This window comes from Aspergillus flavus, chromosome 4, assembly GCF_009017415.1.
Source record: "Aspergillus flavus chromosome 4, complete sequence".
In the NCBI taxonomy this organism is placed as follows: domain Eukaryota; kingdom Fungi; phylum Ascomycota; class Eurotiomycetes; order Eurotiales; family Aspergillaceae; genus Aspergillus; species Aspergillus flavus.
Window position 1 is genome coordinate 1,958,772 of NC_092405.1, and position 17,150 is coordinate 1,975,921.

At 46.8% G+C, this 17,150-nt stretch overlaps 7 protein-coding genes across 7 annotated transcripts; 3 read left to right on the forward strand and 4 right to left on the reverse strand.

Moving 5' to 3' along the window:
• Positions 1 to 89: 89 nt before the first annotated feature.
• F9C07_2283427 (putative beta-galactosidase) lies at positions 90 to 4,123 on the reverse strand. Its single transcript, XM_041291912.2, has 6 exons — positions 3,685 to 4,123; positions 2,919 to 3,618; positions 2,734 to 2,857; positions 2,548 to 2,656; positions 680 to 2,495; positions 90 to 597 (listed from the first exon to the last, which is right to left on the reverse strand). The coding sequence occupies exons 1-6, from the start codon at positions 3,835 to 3,837 to the stop codon at positions 377 to 379; spliced, it is 3,123 nt and encodes a 1,040-aa protein (XP_041146158.1). The 5' UTR covers positions 3,838 to 4,123; the 3' UTR covers positions 90 to 376.
• A 1,533-nt stretch (positions 4,124 to 5,656) lies between these two features.
• On the forward strand, positions 5,657 to 7,900 carry F9C07_2256673 (uncharacterized protein). Its single transcript, XM_071510119.1, has 7 exons — positions 5,657 to 6,229; positions 6,275 to 6,452; positions 6,504 to 6,842; positions 6,895 to 7,017; positions 7,099 to 7,223; positions 7,282 to 7,307; positions 7,403 to 7,900. Exons 1-7 carry the CDS (start codon positions 6,175 to 6,177, stop codon positions 7,748 to 7,750), a joined length of 1,194 nt encoding a protein of 397 aa, XP_071366419.1. The 5' UTR covers positions 5,657 to 6,174; the 3' UTR covers positions 7,751 to 7,900.
• Positions 7,901 to 9,048: 1,148 nt separating this feature from the next.
• Positions 9,049 to 10,418, forward strand: F9C07_3885 (putative pectinesterase precursor; the record flags this gene model as incomplete). Its single annotated transcript, XM_041291901.1, has 7 exons — positions 9,049 to 9,165; positions 9,231 to 9,367; positions 9,430 to 9,509; positions 9,569 to 9,715; positions 9,776 to 9,836; positions 9,902 to 10,095; positions 10,159 to 10,418. 7 exons carry the CDS (start codon positions 9,049 to 9,051, stop codon positions 10,416 to 10,418), a joined length of 996 nt encoding a protein of 331 aa, XP_041146160.1.
• A 1,287-nt stretch (positions 10,419 to 11,705) lies between these two features.
• F9C07_2283430 (uncharacterized protein) lies at positions 11,706 to 12,368 on the forward strand. Its single transcript, XM_041285836.2, has 2 exons — positions 11,706 to 11,827; positions 11,882 to 12,368. Exons 1-2 carry the CDS (start codon positions 11,807 to 11,809, stop codon positions 12,212 to 12,214), a joined length of 354 nt encoding a protein of 117 aa, XP_041146161.1. The 5' UTR covers positions 11,706 to 11,806; the 3' UTR covers positions 12,215 to 12,368.
• Positions 12,369 to 13,002, reverse strand: F9C07_2283431 (uncharacterized protein). The gene has a single exon (XM_041285842.2). The coding sequence runs from the start codon at positions 12,835 to 12,837 to the stop codon at positions 12,559 to 12,561; it is 279 nt and encodes a 92-aa protein (XP_041146162.1). The 5' UTR covers positions 12,838 to 13,002; the 3' UTR covers positions 12,369 to 12,558.
• Positions 13,003 to 13,303: 301 nt separating this feature from the next.
• On the reverse strand, positions 13,304 to 14,350 carry F9C07_3888 (uncharacterized protein; the record flags this gene model as incomplete). The annotated part of the gene is made up of 1 exon (XM_041285843.1): positions 13,304 to 14,350. One exon carries the CDS (start codon positions 14,348 to 14,350, stop codon positions 13,304 to 13,306), a length of 1,047 nt encoding a protein of 348 aa, XP_041146163.1.
• Positions 14,351 to 15,333: 983 nt separating this feature from the next.
• F9C07_3889 (putative pyruvate decarboxylase) lies at positions 15,334 to 17,113 on the reverse strand (the record flags this gene model as incomplete). Its single annotated transcript, XM_041291913.1, has 2 exons — positions 15,334 to 16,868; positions 16,915 to 17,113. The coding sequence occupies 2 exons, from the start codon at positions 17,111 to 17,113 to the stop codon at positions 15,334 to 15,336; spliced, it is 1,734 nt and encodes a 577-aa protein (XP_041146164.1).
• Between the last annotated feature and the right edge of the window lie 37 nt (positions 17,114 to 17,150).

Consider the following 17,150-nt stretch of genomic DNA (forward strand, 5'->3'; position numbering starts at 1 on the left):
GAGTAGTCACAGGGAGACTGCTCCTACCTAGCATGATTCATTGCTAGCAATGAAAGTATATGCTGTTCACTGCAAATCTCCTGTCAAAAGGGGGAAGGAAGAGGAAAAGCAGTAGCTAGATTCTAGCCCTTCACCAACAACTATGAATTATGGAAAATTTCTAGTATATTGCTACACCAGACAAGTCGCTTTGTTGGTTTCAAAGTGAGAACTTGGCTCTCTGACACAATATGCGGGCCCAGATTCCAGAGAAACAATTTTGTCTTCACTGGGCCGAACATTAGAGTCAAGTTTATATGAGCCGAGAAGGCTTTGACAATAAAAGCTTCAGCGCTATGACACTCTGGACAAAGCAACACACACCGACCCACCCCGTTCAGTATGCCCCCCTTCTCTTCACATATCCTGGCCACTCCACCGCGGTTGGTTTCCGATACCCTGACCAAATAGGCCGCGACGCCACAAGTTGTAAGCCCTCTGGCCCAAGCACCGCTCCACCGTCCAGGCCCCACAGTGTAACTGCTATATGGTTGTTCCCGTTGTAGTTGAGAATTCCCTCGGGCACAGGGAAATCTGTTTGCGGGCCGAGATTATTGACTGAGTGAAATTAGCAAGTACAACATAGGTAAACGTATACTATAGGACATAACAGAGGAGTAGAAAATATTGTGCCACGTACCAAACTTCCCAAATTGAAAGCCATTAACATAGAGCTGGCAGCGATAATTGCGCGTATGTACGACGTTCGTTGAGCCATTAAATGCGAATACAAACCGTAATGGAATGTCGTACCCTTTAGGCAGATTCAGGGGAAAGGATGTAGTGAAGAACCCGACCCCTGGCTTCTCAATCCCTTTCGTAAACGGACTTCGTGTTTCCCATGTATCGCTCGGAGGTTGGGGTAGATGATAGCCCTGTCGTTCGGCGAACATAGCTCCTTCGTTGAGAGGACCACGGATGAGATCGTGATACTGCTCGCCACCAAGGTTTCCCGTCATCTTCCAGCGGAGGTCGGATTGATGCTCATGACCAGAAAGGGAGTAGTCCAAGATGCCGCGAGGGAACTTAATAGCGTCTGTGCCTGGGGCCTCCTCGTCGTACCCCATGTGGTCAATCAAAATACTGATGGTGTAAGGCTTTCCCATAGAGAGGCCCGCGTTGTTAGTAGTGGGAACAAGTGAGATGTTCTGCGCATAAAATGAACTATCGCTGCTCCCTGCCCAAGAATCGAGATAGTTATCATTCAACCAGATGGAATACCCGAAGCCCGCCCCACCCGAGATATTTAGGAAAAGGGAGCTCTCCTGTCCGTTAGCAATAAAGTACCCTCGGTAAAGGAGAGACCCAGTGTGGTAGCCGTAGTCAAGTGCATAAAGTGAGGTTGGAGTAGTGAGGTTCCGAGGGTTGTTGCTCCAGGATTGATTGAGAACTGTCCATGCCTTGTCATCGTACAAGGGATCTATCTCCGGAAGGGAATCGAGATATCTCCATTCGAGGTCGTATAGAGACGGAACGGAAATTGTGGGTGGATGATACGGAACGCTCCCTTGAAGCTTTCCTCTGGATGAAAGTATAGTGTTGAGTGATTGATTATTGAATACTATACCGCGTACTTCTTGTGGTGTGGATATGACTTCAACAGTGGTTGTCGCGTTAACGTCTCCACTCAAAACTAGGTGGTTGTCCTGAATTGATGCACTCCGAACGAGGTACCCTGCTTTCACAATGATGAGATCCTTTGATGGTGAACTATAGTTGCCTATAGGTTCCGCAGCTGGTACTTCCATTACCCAGTAATCGTAGGCATCATTACGCCATAGAAGGTGAAGCTCGAGATCTCCAATTTGGATCACCCTAGGCGTAGCGGTTACTCTCCATTGAATGACCCATGCAGCCTGTTGTTGTTCGATTATGATACCAGAAGTTGGACCGTCGAGAATGACTGGTTCGGATAAGGCCCGCGAGAAGGCAACTTCATGCACTTCATCCTCTCCCCCATATAGAACGAGTACCCGGGTTGAGCTAAGAGCGCGTGCCCAAGTCAATACTTCTGCAGAGGAATAGATCATGTTGATGCCACCAACATCATAATCTGTCACATGTAACTTGGAATCACGTCCGTTCAATGATAATGTTGTATTATGTAGCTGTGGGAGAGTGACGTTGCCGATACTGGTCGACACGGTCATTCTGTATCTTGCATTGCCCGTGAACGTGAAATCCGCATGTCTAACGACGTAGAAGTTCGTTTTGGTGCCATTTCCAACCAGTGGAGTGACAGCGATTCGCGGGTTGTCTGTGTACGACCCATTCTGGCCAGTCCCCGGAGTCGCCGTTAGATAGGCCGGCGATACTTTGAAGAAGTTGGCTTGCAGTTTCTGTTCGCTGTACTTTTCGCGTGTGAGAGTTCGGTCCTCGGCGATGGAGGCACCGTAGTCATACGAGGTATAACCGCCGTGGTATCCTAGATTTCCCCAATTGGTACCACCATACGTCTGGTGAGAATCAGTATGACTTCGTTAGAAATACAGGGTTGCGAAATCTCACCATGTAGATGTTGAAGATCTTGACACCAAAGCTGTAGTTGTTCTTGTATACCACGCGAGAGGCTTCTTGATTGACCAGCATTGCACACCCTTCCTCCGTGACTCCTCCCCTGATTACAGTTAGATCAGTGATTCTACCGAGAACCATGTTTTAGGGGTACATAAGTATGTACGCTGTAGGACTTACCACCCCCCACCTGACCCTCCTTGAAACTCCATAATTGTAAACGGTGTCGTGGGACTCTGCTCTTCATGCAGGATGTTCCAGTCGTAAGGAAATCTGTACGTTGGCCAAACATCGGGATGTGCACCTTAATGTAATTAGCTTCTCACTTGTTCCAAGAAGTCAACCTAGCAGGAGCATGCACATACAATCATACCGCATTGGGTAAGCATCGATTCCATAGATATCCACCTCACCCAGTCCAGTTCCTGGTGCAAAGTATCCTTCTACTTCATTGTCGTTCATTGCCATGGGTACTTCCACCCCGGCAGCACGTAACTCCTCCGCCATGAACGCCATAACTTCTCGATTCATCTGCGATGGAAATTCCTCCTCTGTCAGTCCTGGCCAGGTAGTATACTCATTCTCCGGCTGGACCATGATAACCGGGCCCCCTCTCGTGATCTGTGCATCGGCAATGATTTTTCCAACTGTCGACATATAGTTCTTGATAGCACCCACATAATCTGGACTCATTGATCGAATGGCCCCTTTGATACGTAGGACCCATCCAGGAATGCCCCCAGCAGAAGTTTCAGCATTGATATATGGACCGGGTCGCGCGATGAGATAGATCCCAGCTTCAGATGCAGCAGCAAAGAACTCATCCAGATTCCAGATATCAGTGTCATTGTTAATACCGTTGTCGCCGACCATAACATTTTCAGGGTTGCCTTCCAAAAGGCCCCAGTCGGTGTAGAAGGAGACGCCATTGAAACCCATGCTTTTGATCTTTTGGAAGACATCGAGCCATAATCCGGGAACAGGGAGGCGGAAAGGGTGGAATTCGCCCGAAAAGATCATGATGCGTTCATCGTTAATCATGAGAGAGTGTTGATCCCAGGTAACCTGTCAGCAGTCATTAGATGCTGTACCTGAATCGTCTAGTGTGGTTTATTGCTCAAGTCTCCGTACCCTAGTTTGAGGGGGCTCCGACCTCTCATTATGGTTAGAATTAACTGCATTTAATTCCCCCTTTAGGGATCCGTCGGCAAATCCACATATCACTACTAGATTAATGAGCAAGAGTAGTGAGCAGGAACGCAGGAAGCGCAACTGTAACCACATTTCTGTTTCTAAGGCGTGAGTAAGAACATCTAAAGTATAAAATGATGACACATAAGGTTCTAATGATGAATGAGATCGCCCAGTCCTCAGAAGAATGGATAGTAAACCGGCGCAAAGATATTAAGACACCAGGAAGAGGATTGTAGTTTGTCTTTCAGACGCGCAAAATTCACTGATAACACCATTATAAAGAGTATCTAGCCCTTATGGTACATGCGGCTAAATGAAGGATGAGGGACAAATTACACGGGCCCTGCTTGCCTTGCTTCAAACAATAAACAAGCATAATTGGGGTTCCCGCTCGAAGTCGCTTGGAGACTGGTGGAGAAACTTGTACCAGCGCATGATATATCTTGGTTCTAGACTTTACTAACTATGCATTATGATCTAAAGAGACACTAATTCAGGCTGAATCCTGGTACATGCGGGGTTAAGTATCCCACTGACGATCTCGGAGATTTCTCCGAGATCGTGGGGTAGGCCTGGAATCTCTCTTATTTTGACTCAGCCTGAGCTCGAGAGTTCTTGAGGACAGGACAGTATTACTAGTATACTCGTCCTATGTCAAGTTCAAGTTACCATGAACCCTCATAGAAAGATCACTAGGGTTGTGGCAAGAAGCGATTTATGAAGACTAAGACAAGAGAGCTAGAACATGAAAAATGTGATGGAGCTGTGACCATGAGCAACTAAGTCGCAGGATTATATCTGAGCCCATATACCCGGCAGTTTTCGAGAACGGTCTCGAGAGTATTGCGCTAGGTGGAGATGCGGAAGACTTCGAAGGCATTTATATCACATGAACGTGCCTAAACCGTTACCCAAGATCGCGGCTACAGGGCCTCGAATGGTTCCTCTAACTAAAGACTGCCAGGTGGGCGAGAAATTACTTCAGATCAGGGTTGCGCTTCAGTCAGGAGCTTATAGCAGTTGTTATAGAGACAATGACCTGGTTCTTGGGTCTTTCACAGCACCGTAACAATCCACACGGGCAAGACTAACTATATATAGCTTTCTTACTCCGGTGATGGGCTAAAAAGACTGTGAAACAGAACTTAACAAAAAGTTGGGTTGCTTCCAAGATGCTGGAACGACCTTTCTCGACAGCAACAGTAATAGCTAGTCAACGAGTAGGGCACAACGTTGTTTTCCGAGTACTTTTCCCATTGAGAGGTCCACCGAGCTTGTACACCTAAGACTGGGATTGTGCAAGTACTGCGGTGAGATTGAATAACTATAGCATCAATAGTTGGGGCTACTGGTTAGAGTAGAGGAAATGTTCCGTGGGCAGAATGATATTTCCGTGGATATTGTTGTACCCGTCAGGTGACACACTCTCAGTACCTTTCCATGTCTTCGGTTCTTTTGTACAGCTATCGCCATAGCACAGCACTTTACAATCGAAATGGCATAGTATGGTCAATGTGGTATACGTGAGGTATCCTCGAAATTCTATGTTTACCCCTTAGCCTCTTTGCGATGAAAGAAGACGAATATATTTCAATTAATTGTGGAGAATCAAATTAATCGGAGTTGAATCCCATATATTGCTTGAATGGGCTACCATAATGCATCTTGTGATATTGTGATAGGTGAGAAGTTAATTCATAGGATAAATGCACACCGCATGCATGTCGATTACTAACTGATAGACCAGGTATACCATAGAAGTTATTAAACAACGAGAAAGGTCGAATGTAAGCTGGCCTGTCTTTTCAAATAAGGTTATGCAGTCATATGCTAGCGATACGAGAATTCATGTAATATGTATAGAACTGCAACTCATGTTACTGAAAACTCCATTTAAGCTCATGCCACAGTTCTGGACCACTCACCCTCCACCGGGGACCTCGTTTTCATATTCTCGTCTTGGCGACCCCCGAGTCTAGTTCTAGTTGTCCTCTTGTTTATGATGTACCTTGTTCGTATTCCGGATGGTTCAATATACGCCATGCTGGCGGCCACGTCCTTTTTTCATGTAAGACGATGTTGTCTTCTGATCTTTTGTCCTGATACTAGCATTCTTGACGAACCTCCCCATGAGCTGTAACTATAGTGGACCTTTCTAGACCACGAAGAAGCATGGATACAGATAGGCTGAGTATGCTAATCGGCCATCATGCGCAGTCTACAGACATCCATTGATTAACGGTTCGGTTTCATGTTTGGTCTGCACAGTATCAGCAGTGTTTCTCGCTGTCTATATATCTCGTGTCTCTCACGAATAAACAATTCGTTTTACCCAAGCAAACTCAGCTTTTATTTTAAGGTAACCCGAGCTTTTCCTTCCATCTCCATTCTAGTAGTTGTAATTGAACAACAAGAACCACCGCTATCATGGGTGGGACACCTCAAATTCCAGTCGGAGACACTCTTATCTGGCGAGCCTATGGTCAATTCATCAAATGATTGTTGCTCAGTCCCAGCGATCCCAAAGAAGGCTTGGACTATGTTTATGTGTGTCCTCCCACCGAGCATGGGCTCCGTGCGGGACGTCCCATTCCGGACGCAGTGACCAACTCGAACGTTTATTCCGTTGCCAACTCCTTACAGAGGGTTGATTCTCCTCTGTTTACGATTCACACGGACCTAAGTTACTTCGAGTCCCTTGATAAGTATGCAATGGTAGCCACCTAAGCTTAAGAGTGACATACTGAACATAACAGTTATCTGAAGGCCGTGACAGTCAAGACTATCACCCAGGAACAGAAGGCTGAGATCAGACAAGCGATCAAAGAGCAGATAGAAGCCGAGGAACAGAGAAATATCGCAAAGGCTTCCGCTCTAGTAGCCTGGAAGAATGATCCCGACGCTCAGGCCAACCATAGAACTTTTCAAGATTGGGCTATTGACAATGCTGATTCTTACTTGGAGCTGGAAGAGCAATTTATCCTGACTTCAGGCCAAGTAGATCTTCTTCAGAGTAAGTACTATGGAGCATTGGCAGGAACGCTCCGGGAGAAGCTGGAAAACTTGGCAGCGGATACGAAGTACAGTGACCCAGGGTAGGCCACATACATGCATTTTTTGTTATTCCATAGACTAACCCGCTTTCAGGTATAATATGCCATGCTTCATTCGCGACTACGCCATTGACGAGGCGGCCATCGATGCAGATCGCAGAGTGGAAGACATAGATGGGCGGGATCTTGTTTATCAGCCCCTTTACACCATTGACGGGTAGGAATCGTCCTGCGACTCTTGGATCAAAGGAACTGCTGGAGACGGTACGATTGTCAAAATGGACCTTACCTCAACCAGATACGATGACTGGAAAGAGCTTGGACATTCCAAAAACATCTCTAGGCGGGCAAACAAGTTCTTTTTCTTCTTCAGCAAGTCAAGCAGTACTAGTACCGCTGAAACACACCTTAACTTTAACGGGAGTGAGTGGAAACAGCCCGGCAGACAAAGATCACGTCGTATATGGCTGGGCCTGCACAGGTGTTCAACATCACACCTGGCTTATGGTAAGCTATTCTGTTCGGTCTATTCATTATAGCCCAAATATGACTTTTCCTAAGGTGACAGTGGTGTCCGGAGGACATTTCCTAACCTACTTAAGGGTGAAAATGACACTTCACTTGGTCTAGTCCGCGTCTCCAAGATTCTCGTCGGTTACGAAGTGTCGCTGAAGATTCGTTTCGCTGAATCTCTTAAGACTCAGGTAAGAAACATGGTGAGCCAGGCCCAATCGGAATCAAATGGCGGACTTCGGATTTTTGGATTCCAATTTGGCCCTGACCAAGCGTCTGGTACATCTTTTACGAGAGATGTGAACTCCATCAAATACAACGAAACTACTAATGAGATTTCACTTCCTGCAAGCCCTCGAGGTTGCCCGGTGATTCTGGGAATTCTCGGTCGGAAATTGGGGTTTGAACTACAACAGTCTTTAGGTATGTGTACATGAACCTCGAGCTCTGTGTGTCGGTCTATCTCTGAATCTGCTGATCTCATTTTCTTTCCACGTTTAATTTAGTGCGTGGACAGGATTCCTTGTCGGGTGGATGTACTGGATGGGTTTGTTGCACTTTGTATCTCTGGAATCGCTGCAGAATTCAACCTCTGCAGCAGACCTTAATTTTCTCGAGTATGTTAGCCGATGTCCAACAAGCCTAGTTGTGTTTTTGGGTCCCAGTTAACAAATATCCGAGGTAACGCAGAATGTCATGTGGATGTAGCCTTTTCTCTCTCTCTCTCCTGACGTATATCGCCAATATTTTCTGTCGAGTCGTACTCAGTCTTCAAATATATCATTTCCCGAGGGTTGAACGTAGAGACAATTTGTATATCTTGCTTGAATTGCATGATCCACAACAGATTTTGCTGAGGTCCACTTGTCGATCCTCTCCTTAACTGTCAAGTAACCCAAAAGATTACAAGATAAGCTAGATATCTTAGAATAATCATAAATCTCATGACGCGAGCTCCAAGGGAAGATTGGCCTGCCGACAATAGGGGTAGGGTTGGGAAGTAGCGCGTTTTGTAAGCGCCGTGTGGACGGACCGAGAACTGAAGCTCATCTTCACGGTAAGTGTTAAACTTTTCCTAAGATTCAACGACGAATGCTTGATTTGTCGGGGTGGATGTCATGCGGCGAATTTATTCATGCTTGGGTTTGAAAATTCCACCAATCTGATTTCACGAACGGTGTTGAAGGGGAAATTTAGGGACGGAGTTTGGTCGGCAAGAAGGAATGAAGTTGTCCCCACAAGGCTCAAACATCTCCGGAGTTCTGGAAAGCCCCTGTCTCGGAGCTTTCAGGAGCTGAGAATATCCGTCGCTTCCTTTGGATTTGCCAAGCTGAGAAGGAATCTCCTGCTTTGGTATTTCCTAAAATTGCGATAAACCTCATGTTTAGTAGGTCTGGACCTGCTCTCTTCCGAATTTATTGTGTTAATACTGGCGCTAATTAAGAGGAAGTGGTTGAGGAGAAATTGGAGAGGGAGTTGGGCCCACTAGCCCTAAAGAAGCTTCTTTAACAGCCGGACAAATTACTTAAACGTCCTTAGCCATTTCACATATAGTTATCTAGGTTCTGAGGAAACCCCACCGGTGTCTCCACTAGGAGGTCCTGATCGATATCAATCGTTAGCCATGATGGAACATGCACGAGACATGCTTACCTATAAAGATGGGTATCGTCGCGCTCCCTAGCTCCTCTATCAACAGCAAACCTAAATTTGCCGATCTTTTCACGTAACAACCATGGTGAAATCACTTTTGGTGTCTGGTCTCTTTGCCGCAACGGCTCTGGCCGCGAGCCGCATGACAGCTCCTGCTGGTGCGATCGTCGTTGCCAAGTCTGGGGGTGACTATGATACGGTAAGCATGTTGGAAAGTCAGATCAAACATCTTCAGACATGTTCTAACGAAACGTCATTGGACAGCTTAGCGCCGCCGTTAATGCCCTGAGCACTACCGAGACCGCGACGCAGACTATCTTCATTGAGGAGGGTACCTACGACGAACAGGTGTACATCCCGTCGTTGGCTGGAAAGCTGATCATCTACGGTCAGACAGAGGAGTATGCTCTATAATTCTGTACTGAACAGCATAGGACCTTGTCAACTAACAATGTGTTTCTAGTGACACCACCTACACGGGCAACCTCGTCAACATCACCCATAACATTAAGTTGGCTGACGTCGCCAATGATGACGAGACTGGTGAGACTCGCCCTACACTCTAGCCTATATTCTTCCCGTTATACTCACAGTAAGAATAGCAACCGTTCGTAACCACTCCCCCAACTCGTCCATCTACAACCTCAACATCATCAACACCTGCGGCCAAGTCTGCCACCAGGCCTTGGCCGTGAGCGCCTACGGCAATGGCCAGGGATACTACGGATGCCAGTTCACCGGGTACCAGGGTAAGCAACAGAACAGATAGAGAAATACGAGCTCTACAGTACTGACCAGCTATCAAATAGATACTCTTCTTGCCCAAAGCGGAAACCAGGTCTACGCCCACAATCTCATCGAGGGTGCCGTGTATGTCTCCCTGTATTCTTTCGTACCATCGCAAGGAGATGATTAACACCCAATTTTCAATCCAGTGACTTCATCTTCGGCCAGCACGCCCGTGCCTGGTTCCAAGATTGCGACATCCGTGTCCTGAAGGGCCCCAGCTCCGGCTACATCACCGCCAACGGTCGCTCCTCTGAAACCGACACGTCCTACTACGTAATTCACAAATCCTCCGTCGCAGCCGCCGATGGCAATGATGTCCCGTCTGGTACCTACTATCTCGGTACGTCGTACTCTTATCGGAGCTGTACTCACCTGTCATGTTTAATAACAATCTGTGTTACAGGTCGCCCATGGTCCCAGTACGCCCGCGTCCTCTTCCAGGAGACCTCCATGACTGATGTAATTAACTCTGCTGGCTGGTCTGTATGGTCGACTACCCAGGCTAACACTGAGAATGTTACCTTTGCCGAATATGGCAACACTGGTGCTGGAGCAGAGGGTACGCGTGCTAGTTTCTCTGAGAAGCTGAGTGAGCCCGTTGCTATCTCGACCATTTTGGGCTCGGATTGGGCACAGTGGGTTGATACTAGCTATATCAACTAAGTATCTTGGTACTTAAGGAGGGGGATATGATATCAGGATAATTTTGGCTATGCTTACTATGGCCGATCTTATATAGTAAGTAGTGTTTGATTTTGATATGTAGATAATAATTTTCGATCAAATGGCTTGCTGTGACCTTTTTCCTGAAATCAGGCGCGTCGACCAGCTGATCCATGTCACTAGTAAAGGGGCATGAAATATTGATACTGTTATAGCTCTAGTTTTTCTTTCAATTAATTTAATAGAGTTAGACTTGACTTGGACTATGGATGTGAGAAGGTTCTCCACAAAGCTTACAGACAAATAAGCCCTGAGTCGTACTTGCCTTTCTAATCTCGGAGCGCCACAATTCCTGGATGGAGTGATTTGACTTCTGTACAGAGATTTCCTATGATTGAGGTCGAATATATGCCAAGTTTGTAGCTTCACGTATATTGATTTGCTTTGAATGGACATATATCTGGGTCTCACCAAAATCAGCCGGGTAGATCAAGCACACTGTCCACCTTTGGAAGTGTAAAGCGAAGTATTTACGTGAACAAGAACCGCTAAAAAAATATCGCAGGTATCACCATGGCTTACAGAAGAGTTATTGAATACATAGATCAGCCGTACAACGACTGTACTCTAACAGTATGCCTCAGGCACTAATAATCCACATACCTGTCCCTGCCCCAGCCCCGCTGATATACGTGTCTCGCCCCAAACGTTACTTCAGCCAGAGTCTAGACATTCCTCACTCCAATGTCTTCAGCTGAGAAGAGTGGGCCCATGCGGTACTTACGGGATAAGATTTGGCAGAAAACAACGCTAGATGAGTCCAGACAGCAGCCCTAGTACTAATGTGGCATGTTGGATTCCGGCAGCTTCGATGGCTTACGATTATAAAATGATTATGAATACTTTGCTATTAGAGCATTTTCCCAAAATGGAAGCTTTAAGCTACTCGTAATTTTGTAGAAATGCAAGGAGTCAGCTTTGGCTTGCTCTCGACGATGTAACGCCAGGATAGGCGGATTTGTCAATGGCGGTGTTCGTATACTCAAACTAATACCCATACAACAATGGTTAGGACATGATTGATTCGGTTCCTGTACCTAAATTAAGAGATGATACATATGGACTATAAATACATTTGTAAGTTGGGAATGAGTAAATCCAAAATGAGTAGAAAGAAACGAGATTCCATTCATGGCACTACGTACAAGTGAATCTTCAGCTCCGTGAGATTTTAGCTCCATTTCGGTCAACTCCGCTATTCTTCAGCAAGTCTACTGTACTAGATGCCCCACACGACTCAGCAGTATCCAAGGTATAAAAGCGACACTAACCTCCATAACAGAAACAAATTTACTCGTCCTGTTAGAAAACCACACTTGTATACCAAAATGAAGTCTACCCTATTCAAGGTAAACCCCACCTCATAATCCCTTCCATGCCTGAACTTACCAGATCATCAACAGTCCTTGGCCGTCCTCCCCGTCCTCTCCATAGGAGCAATAGCGAGTCCGCTTGTCTCCTATGCCGGCTATGTTTATGAGAGTTGCACCGGCCCCAGCATCACAGCTACCAATATCGCGGCAACCTATTGCGCAAATGTGGAAGATATTCCGATCAAGTCTTTCACTGCGTATGTGTTTTCTGGGGTCTGCGATGATGCCAAGTCTCCTGTGTTGAATGTCTACACTGGGTCGAATTGCGAGTCTGGGTTGTTTGATACTGTGAGCGTGAATAGTGAGAAGCAGTGTTTTGAGGCGGATACTACGATTGTAAGCTTGGGGGTTGAGTGTGTTTGATAGAGATATGAATGGAGTTCTACTTGTGATGTTGGTGGTAAGGGTACTGGGGTTTGCCTACTTGAGTATGGATTCCTATTGGAAATCAACGTGGACCGCCAGAGGAATGGTATGAGTTATTCATCGTCAGTTGTACAGGAGGACACAATAACAGTAGGACATGTTATGTATGTAAAACAACACATATAAAGTACATCGAACCAATAAGTTCAACCAGCGGTATCTCAAACTCTCTTCCCATTCATCATCAATCTGATATAAAGTCGCAAAATATATGAAACCCAAGTGCCCATTCACATCGCACCATCTCCGATTAAAGCTTCCATGCAGAACAATAAAACTATTTAGCTCTTCCACTGTCCAGCATTCTCCACGCCTTTCGCAACCCTATTCGCTCCGTCTTCAACTCCTGTTCCAATACTTCCCAGTCCATCACCCAACGGCTTCCCGGCACTTCCTGTAGCGCCCGTGATAGTATCGCCGATTCCACGAGTAGCGGCACCTGTGACACCGCCAACGGTGCGAGAGACGCCTCCGACTGTGTTACCGAGAGTCGAGGTTACGAATTTGGCGGCACCTGTGACGCCGCTGTCTTGAGAGGAGGAGAAAGTGTTGTTCGGCATGATGCAGGTGTTTCTTGATTTGAGGTTTTTTTCTTTGGTCTAGGTGTGGTGTGGTGTTTAAGGCTCGAATAAGTAAGAGGTTGTAATATAGATATGGATATGAGTATGAGTGTTTGTTTGTTTGAATATGGCTCTGGAGACATGGATTCGGGCGCGATTGATCCTTCTTATCTTATCTTGGATCTCGGATGATGTCATCGCCATGGGCCCTGACGTTGGTGGCGGGCTTTCTATTATTCATGTGCAACATGAGTAAACATCTAAGGAGACGAGTTACGAAGGGCATCCAATTGGCCATGTCCAGCCTATGAGACCCAGATTCCATTATTTCAGTTTCAAGATGGCGGAGTGCCCAATCCATGTCTTGCCAGCGGTACCAACCCACTGATTACTTCCATACTTCAAATGAACTTCAAAGAGGAACATATATGAGTACAATAAACCCAATAGTACCTCGTATCTACCATTAACTCCAATTCACAACACATAACCCAACAACCCACATCAACATATACCACCACCGATCCGGCAGAACCCGGACACCGTCATTCGGCACCCATGCAAGAGTCTGGTTGCCCGACTGAATATTCAACACCTTGGTGGAATTGATGCTATCAAGTTGTCCCGAAAAGGTCACACTGAATTCAATGTGCAATTCATCCTCAGTACCTCTATAATTCTTATAATCAGACGATGTGTTACCCGAACCCACAAATCGAAGATCCAGGGTAGTGTTCGTCACAGATCCATTCAAACTCGTGGTAGAGGGCCAGCCCATGCTTATCCCGTATGATGAACAAGTACGCCCAGGAAGACGAATCAACCCCTCGCCCCCATCAATCGCCGGTTCCGGGTTAGAAGCAGTAGTAGCATTGAAACTCACGGCGGTTGACTTCGTTGAATCCATAGAAACATTCATGATCATCACATCCGAGGCACCAGACGTATGAGCCGTCAAGTCAATCCAACCTCTAGTCGTAGCGATGCGAACGAGATCCGGCTCCATAGGACAAACACTATCCTCTGTCCATTTAATCGGATTATAAGACGTGTGGATCTCATTAACCGGCTTGTCGGATTCCCACGCCTTGAACCCAACGATAAAGGGGTTCAAGGGCCCGGTAGGATAGGGCGGTTGTGGTCCAACCCAGGCGTATCCTAGGATCCGAAGCTCCCCGTTTGCGTCACGACATCGTGATCCGCCGGTGATGTTGTAGGATATATATCCTTCGCCCTGGAAATAACTGCCGTCGTATATTGTTGGGCTGGCGTCGGCGGATCTACTGCCTTGGGATGTCCAGTTCCAGGCGTTGTTGGGGACAATGTATGTTGTTGTTAGGAGGTTGTTTGTGGTTCCGCATCCGGATGAACCTGAACTGCTGCCGCTTCCATCACTGCTGTCGCTGTCGTTGTTGCTGTCATTATCGCCTCCTCCGCCTCGTCTGGCTAGGGACCCGCTCCCGAAGATAGAGAAGAGAAGCAGGAGCTGGGTGAGAAGGGGTTTTGACACCATTAAGACGGGGTTATGCGAGATATACTGCAGGGTAGACTAGACATTACGAAGCGAAAGGAAAAGGAAAAGGTCCATCGCGAGAGGGATGGATCGAAGCGTAGATCGCTAATTTATAAAAGACAAGTGTATAGACTGCCAAGTGCCCGACCTCGTATTGCTTGGGTCATGCTCTACAAGACCACATTATCCATTGGCGGATGGTTTTCCTGCAAGAAATGAGGGTTTGGACTAAGCATATTAAGCGACCTTGGCAGACCAGAGTTGGCTGAGAGAGGTGATGATAAGCCACTTTTCACACGGGATAAGTGGATAAGTTAGGACGTCTTAAAATAGCCTCATGGGCTTCGGTCTTGTGACATAAACTTTGATTTCAGCTCATTTATCTTGTCTTGTATCTTTGATCTACACATATTCAGCCTCACCTTTCCGATGGTTTGTGGTAGTGAGCACCAGTTGAAGACTTCTAAACGGTTTGTTTAGCTTTAAACTCATGAGTTCAAACAGGGCTATCTATCTTCGATTGTACTGTACATAGGTGCGGTAGGTCACTGTAGTGTCGTATCTAAGGGAAGTATACCATTCAATCGCTCTAGGCAAACGATTTCAGCTTACCGAATGAGGAATTCAAGAGCAAACTATATAACAGAAAAGATGCAGGAGACGTTGTCATTCTAAGCCGACAGATGTAGCAAAATAACACTGGGTTTCGGCCTCATCGCTTGGATTGTGCTTTCAACAGCACTTTCTGCATATACGCCTACTTATGAAATAGGGCAGTTATTACGCTAATAACATTATATCTCCCTTCACTGTGTTAGAGCTGCTGATCTAAAGTATACTAGCTTTATCCGCATTTTAGACGTTAAGATGAGGATGAGGAGGACCACCCAATATAGAACGCCCTATCGCCAACAAAACCCTCACAAGACCAAAACAAGAACCACAAATGCAACAATTCATCTATAAATATATTAGCCCCAAAATCAAAGCCTACTCTGCGCATTCTCCCTCAAAACCTGATTATTTAACAAACCCATCAATACATCCGGCGCATCAAGCCTCTCCATAAAAACTTCCACCATCCGCAACCCCTTCCCATTAGCCAGCTGTGAATCATTCAATACGCGATCCAAATCCGCCCAGGTCCGGACTTCCCATGTCAATGCCTTATACTCGCCCTCCTGGTCTGCGCCGAAGAACTCTGCGGCTTTGAGGTACCGCCATGGAGCAATATCATTATATGCCTGGTTGCGGCCGTGGATACACCTTTCGATGGTGTATCCGTCGTTGTTGATTAGAAAGATTATGACATTGAGCTTTTGATGGATGATGGTACCAAGCTCTTGGACGGTCATTTGGAAGCTGCCGTCGCCGATGAATAGGATCGTGCGAGGGTTAGATACACTATGGTATTTGTTGGAGATGACTAGATCGCGCTGTGCGTGGCTTGCTCCTAGTGCGGCTGGAAGCATGTATCCGATTGATAGCCAGGTGGCTGGTTTGAAGAGACGGGTTTGTGGGGGTAGTATGAAGTCGTTGACGCCGTAGCCTGGTGTTCCGGTCTCACCGAGGATAATGTCTCCAGTTCGCAAAAAGGGTGAGAATCGCTTCCAGAAGCCCCCCGTCTGTGTGACTAGATCGGTAGGGGACACTTCGGGGAGTGTCCTGAGTGATGGGTGGACAAGGTCATGTTTATGTGTCGGTATTTTGGATATATCGAGTTGTTGGGTGAGCTGCTCAATGAAATATCCGACTGGAAGGTCGCGAAAGACATCTTTGTTAACCTGGATCGAGTTGGGGCTAAGCAGAACAGATTTCTCGTCCGCTGGTTTTAACAAGTAATTGTAGGAGTTGGTGTTGCTGAAGTGTGGTCCGAAAACCAGAACTAAATCGCAGGAGTCGACGAAAGCTTTGTAGGCAAGCGTACTAACTCCGTAGACGTTGGGTAATGTTTCATCGACTAGGCCCTTGCCAAACCCAGATGTAAATGTTGGCCAGCTTATCGTCCTGACTAGGTGATTTACTCTGCCGTGCATGCCAAACGATCTTGTCTCTCCGTCGACCAGAATCATCGGCTTCTTGCTGCTGTAGATTCGTTTGAGGACAGCACTAAGGGCTGCTTCCTCCACCTGTGGCTGGCGCACGGCGGGCGGAATTTGGATCTTCGACGACAAGCCCGCTACAGGAACAAGCACGGGCACCATGTCAACAGGAATAGCGATACGAACAGGTCGACTGTGCAACAGACATTGCAGCAGAATCCTATCAATCTCGGAAGGTGCCGTGCGATGATCGTTCAGGCTGACCTGCGCTACAGTGACATGTTCCTGTATAGCGTCAAATCGCTGATAATCACCATCATTGAATGTGTGATGGATCAATGCGCGCGACTCTTGTGAGGCGCGCATGGGTGTTCCAACAATATGCACAACTGGGGCTCTCTCTGCGTAGGCTCCTGCAATAGCATTAATGGCTGACAGCTCGCCAACGCCAAACGTGGTCACCACCGCGCCAATTTCTAAGCAGTCAGCCTCTGTCTACGCAGGAAGAGACTAGGGAGGTACCTTTGATCCGAGAGTAGCCATCCGCAGCATAGCCTGCATTTAGCTCGTTGCAGTTTCCCACCCATTTGAGTCCGGATGGCACGATATGATCTAGAAGTGTCAAGTTGTAGTCACCGGGTACGCCGAAGATAGAGTCTACACCCAGTTGGCGCAGACGCTTGAACAGATATTGGGCGAGGGGTAGAGTTTCCCCTTCCATGGTTTATTTGTCAGAGTGAACTAGATTGTTACGTTAC

What these genes read in the sequence shown, in the direction of transcription:
- F9C07_2283427 (XM_041291912.2), bottom strand. Translation starts at nt 3,837, where the DNA reads ATGTGGTTACAGTTGCGCTTCCTGCGTTCCTGCTCACTACTCTTGCTC. An exon ending in TTACCCAATGCGGTATGATT is followed by an intron (nt 2,858 to 2,918) that starts GTATGTGCATGC and finishes AATTACATTAAG; the next exon opens with GTGCACATCCCGATGTTTGG. An exon ending in CTTTCAATTTGGGAAGTTTG is followed by an intron (nt 598 to 679) that starts GTACGTGGCACA and finishes AATTTCACTCAG; the next exon opens with TCAATAATCTCGGCCCGCAA.
- F9C07_2256673 (XM_071510119.1), top strand. Translation starts at nt 6,175, where the DNA reads ATGGGTGGGACACCTCAAATTCCAGTCGGAGACACTCTTATCTGGCGA. An exon ending in TCTTATCTGGCGAGCCTATG is followed by an intron (nt 6,230 to 6,274) that starts GTCAATTCATCA and finishes GCGATCCCAAAG; the next exon opens with AAGGCTTGGACTATGTTTAT. An exon ending in ACACCTTAACTTTAACGGGA is followed by an intron (nt 7,224 to 7,281) that starts GTGAGTGGAAAC and finishes GGGCCTGCACAG; the next exon opens with GTGTTCAACATCACACCTGG.
- F9C07_2283430 (XM_041285836.2), top strand. Translation starts at nt 11,807, where the DNA reads ATGAAGTCTACCCTATTCAAG. An exon ending in TGAAGTCTACCCTATTCAAG is followed by an intron (nt 11,828 to 11,881) that starts GTAAACCCCACC and finishes GATCATCAACAG; the next exon opens with TCCTTGGCCGTCCTCCCCGT.
- F9C07_2283431 (XM_041285842.2), bottom strand. Translation starts at nt 12,837, where the DNA reads ATGCCGAACAACACTTTCTCCTCCTCTCAAGACAGCGGCGTCACAGGT.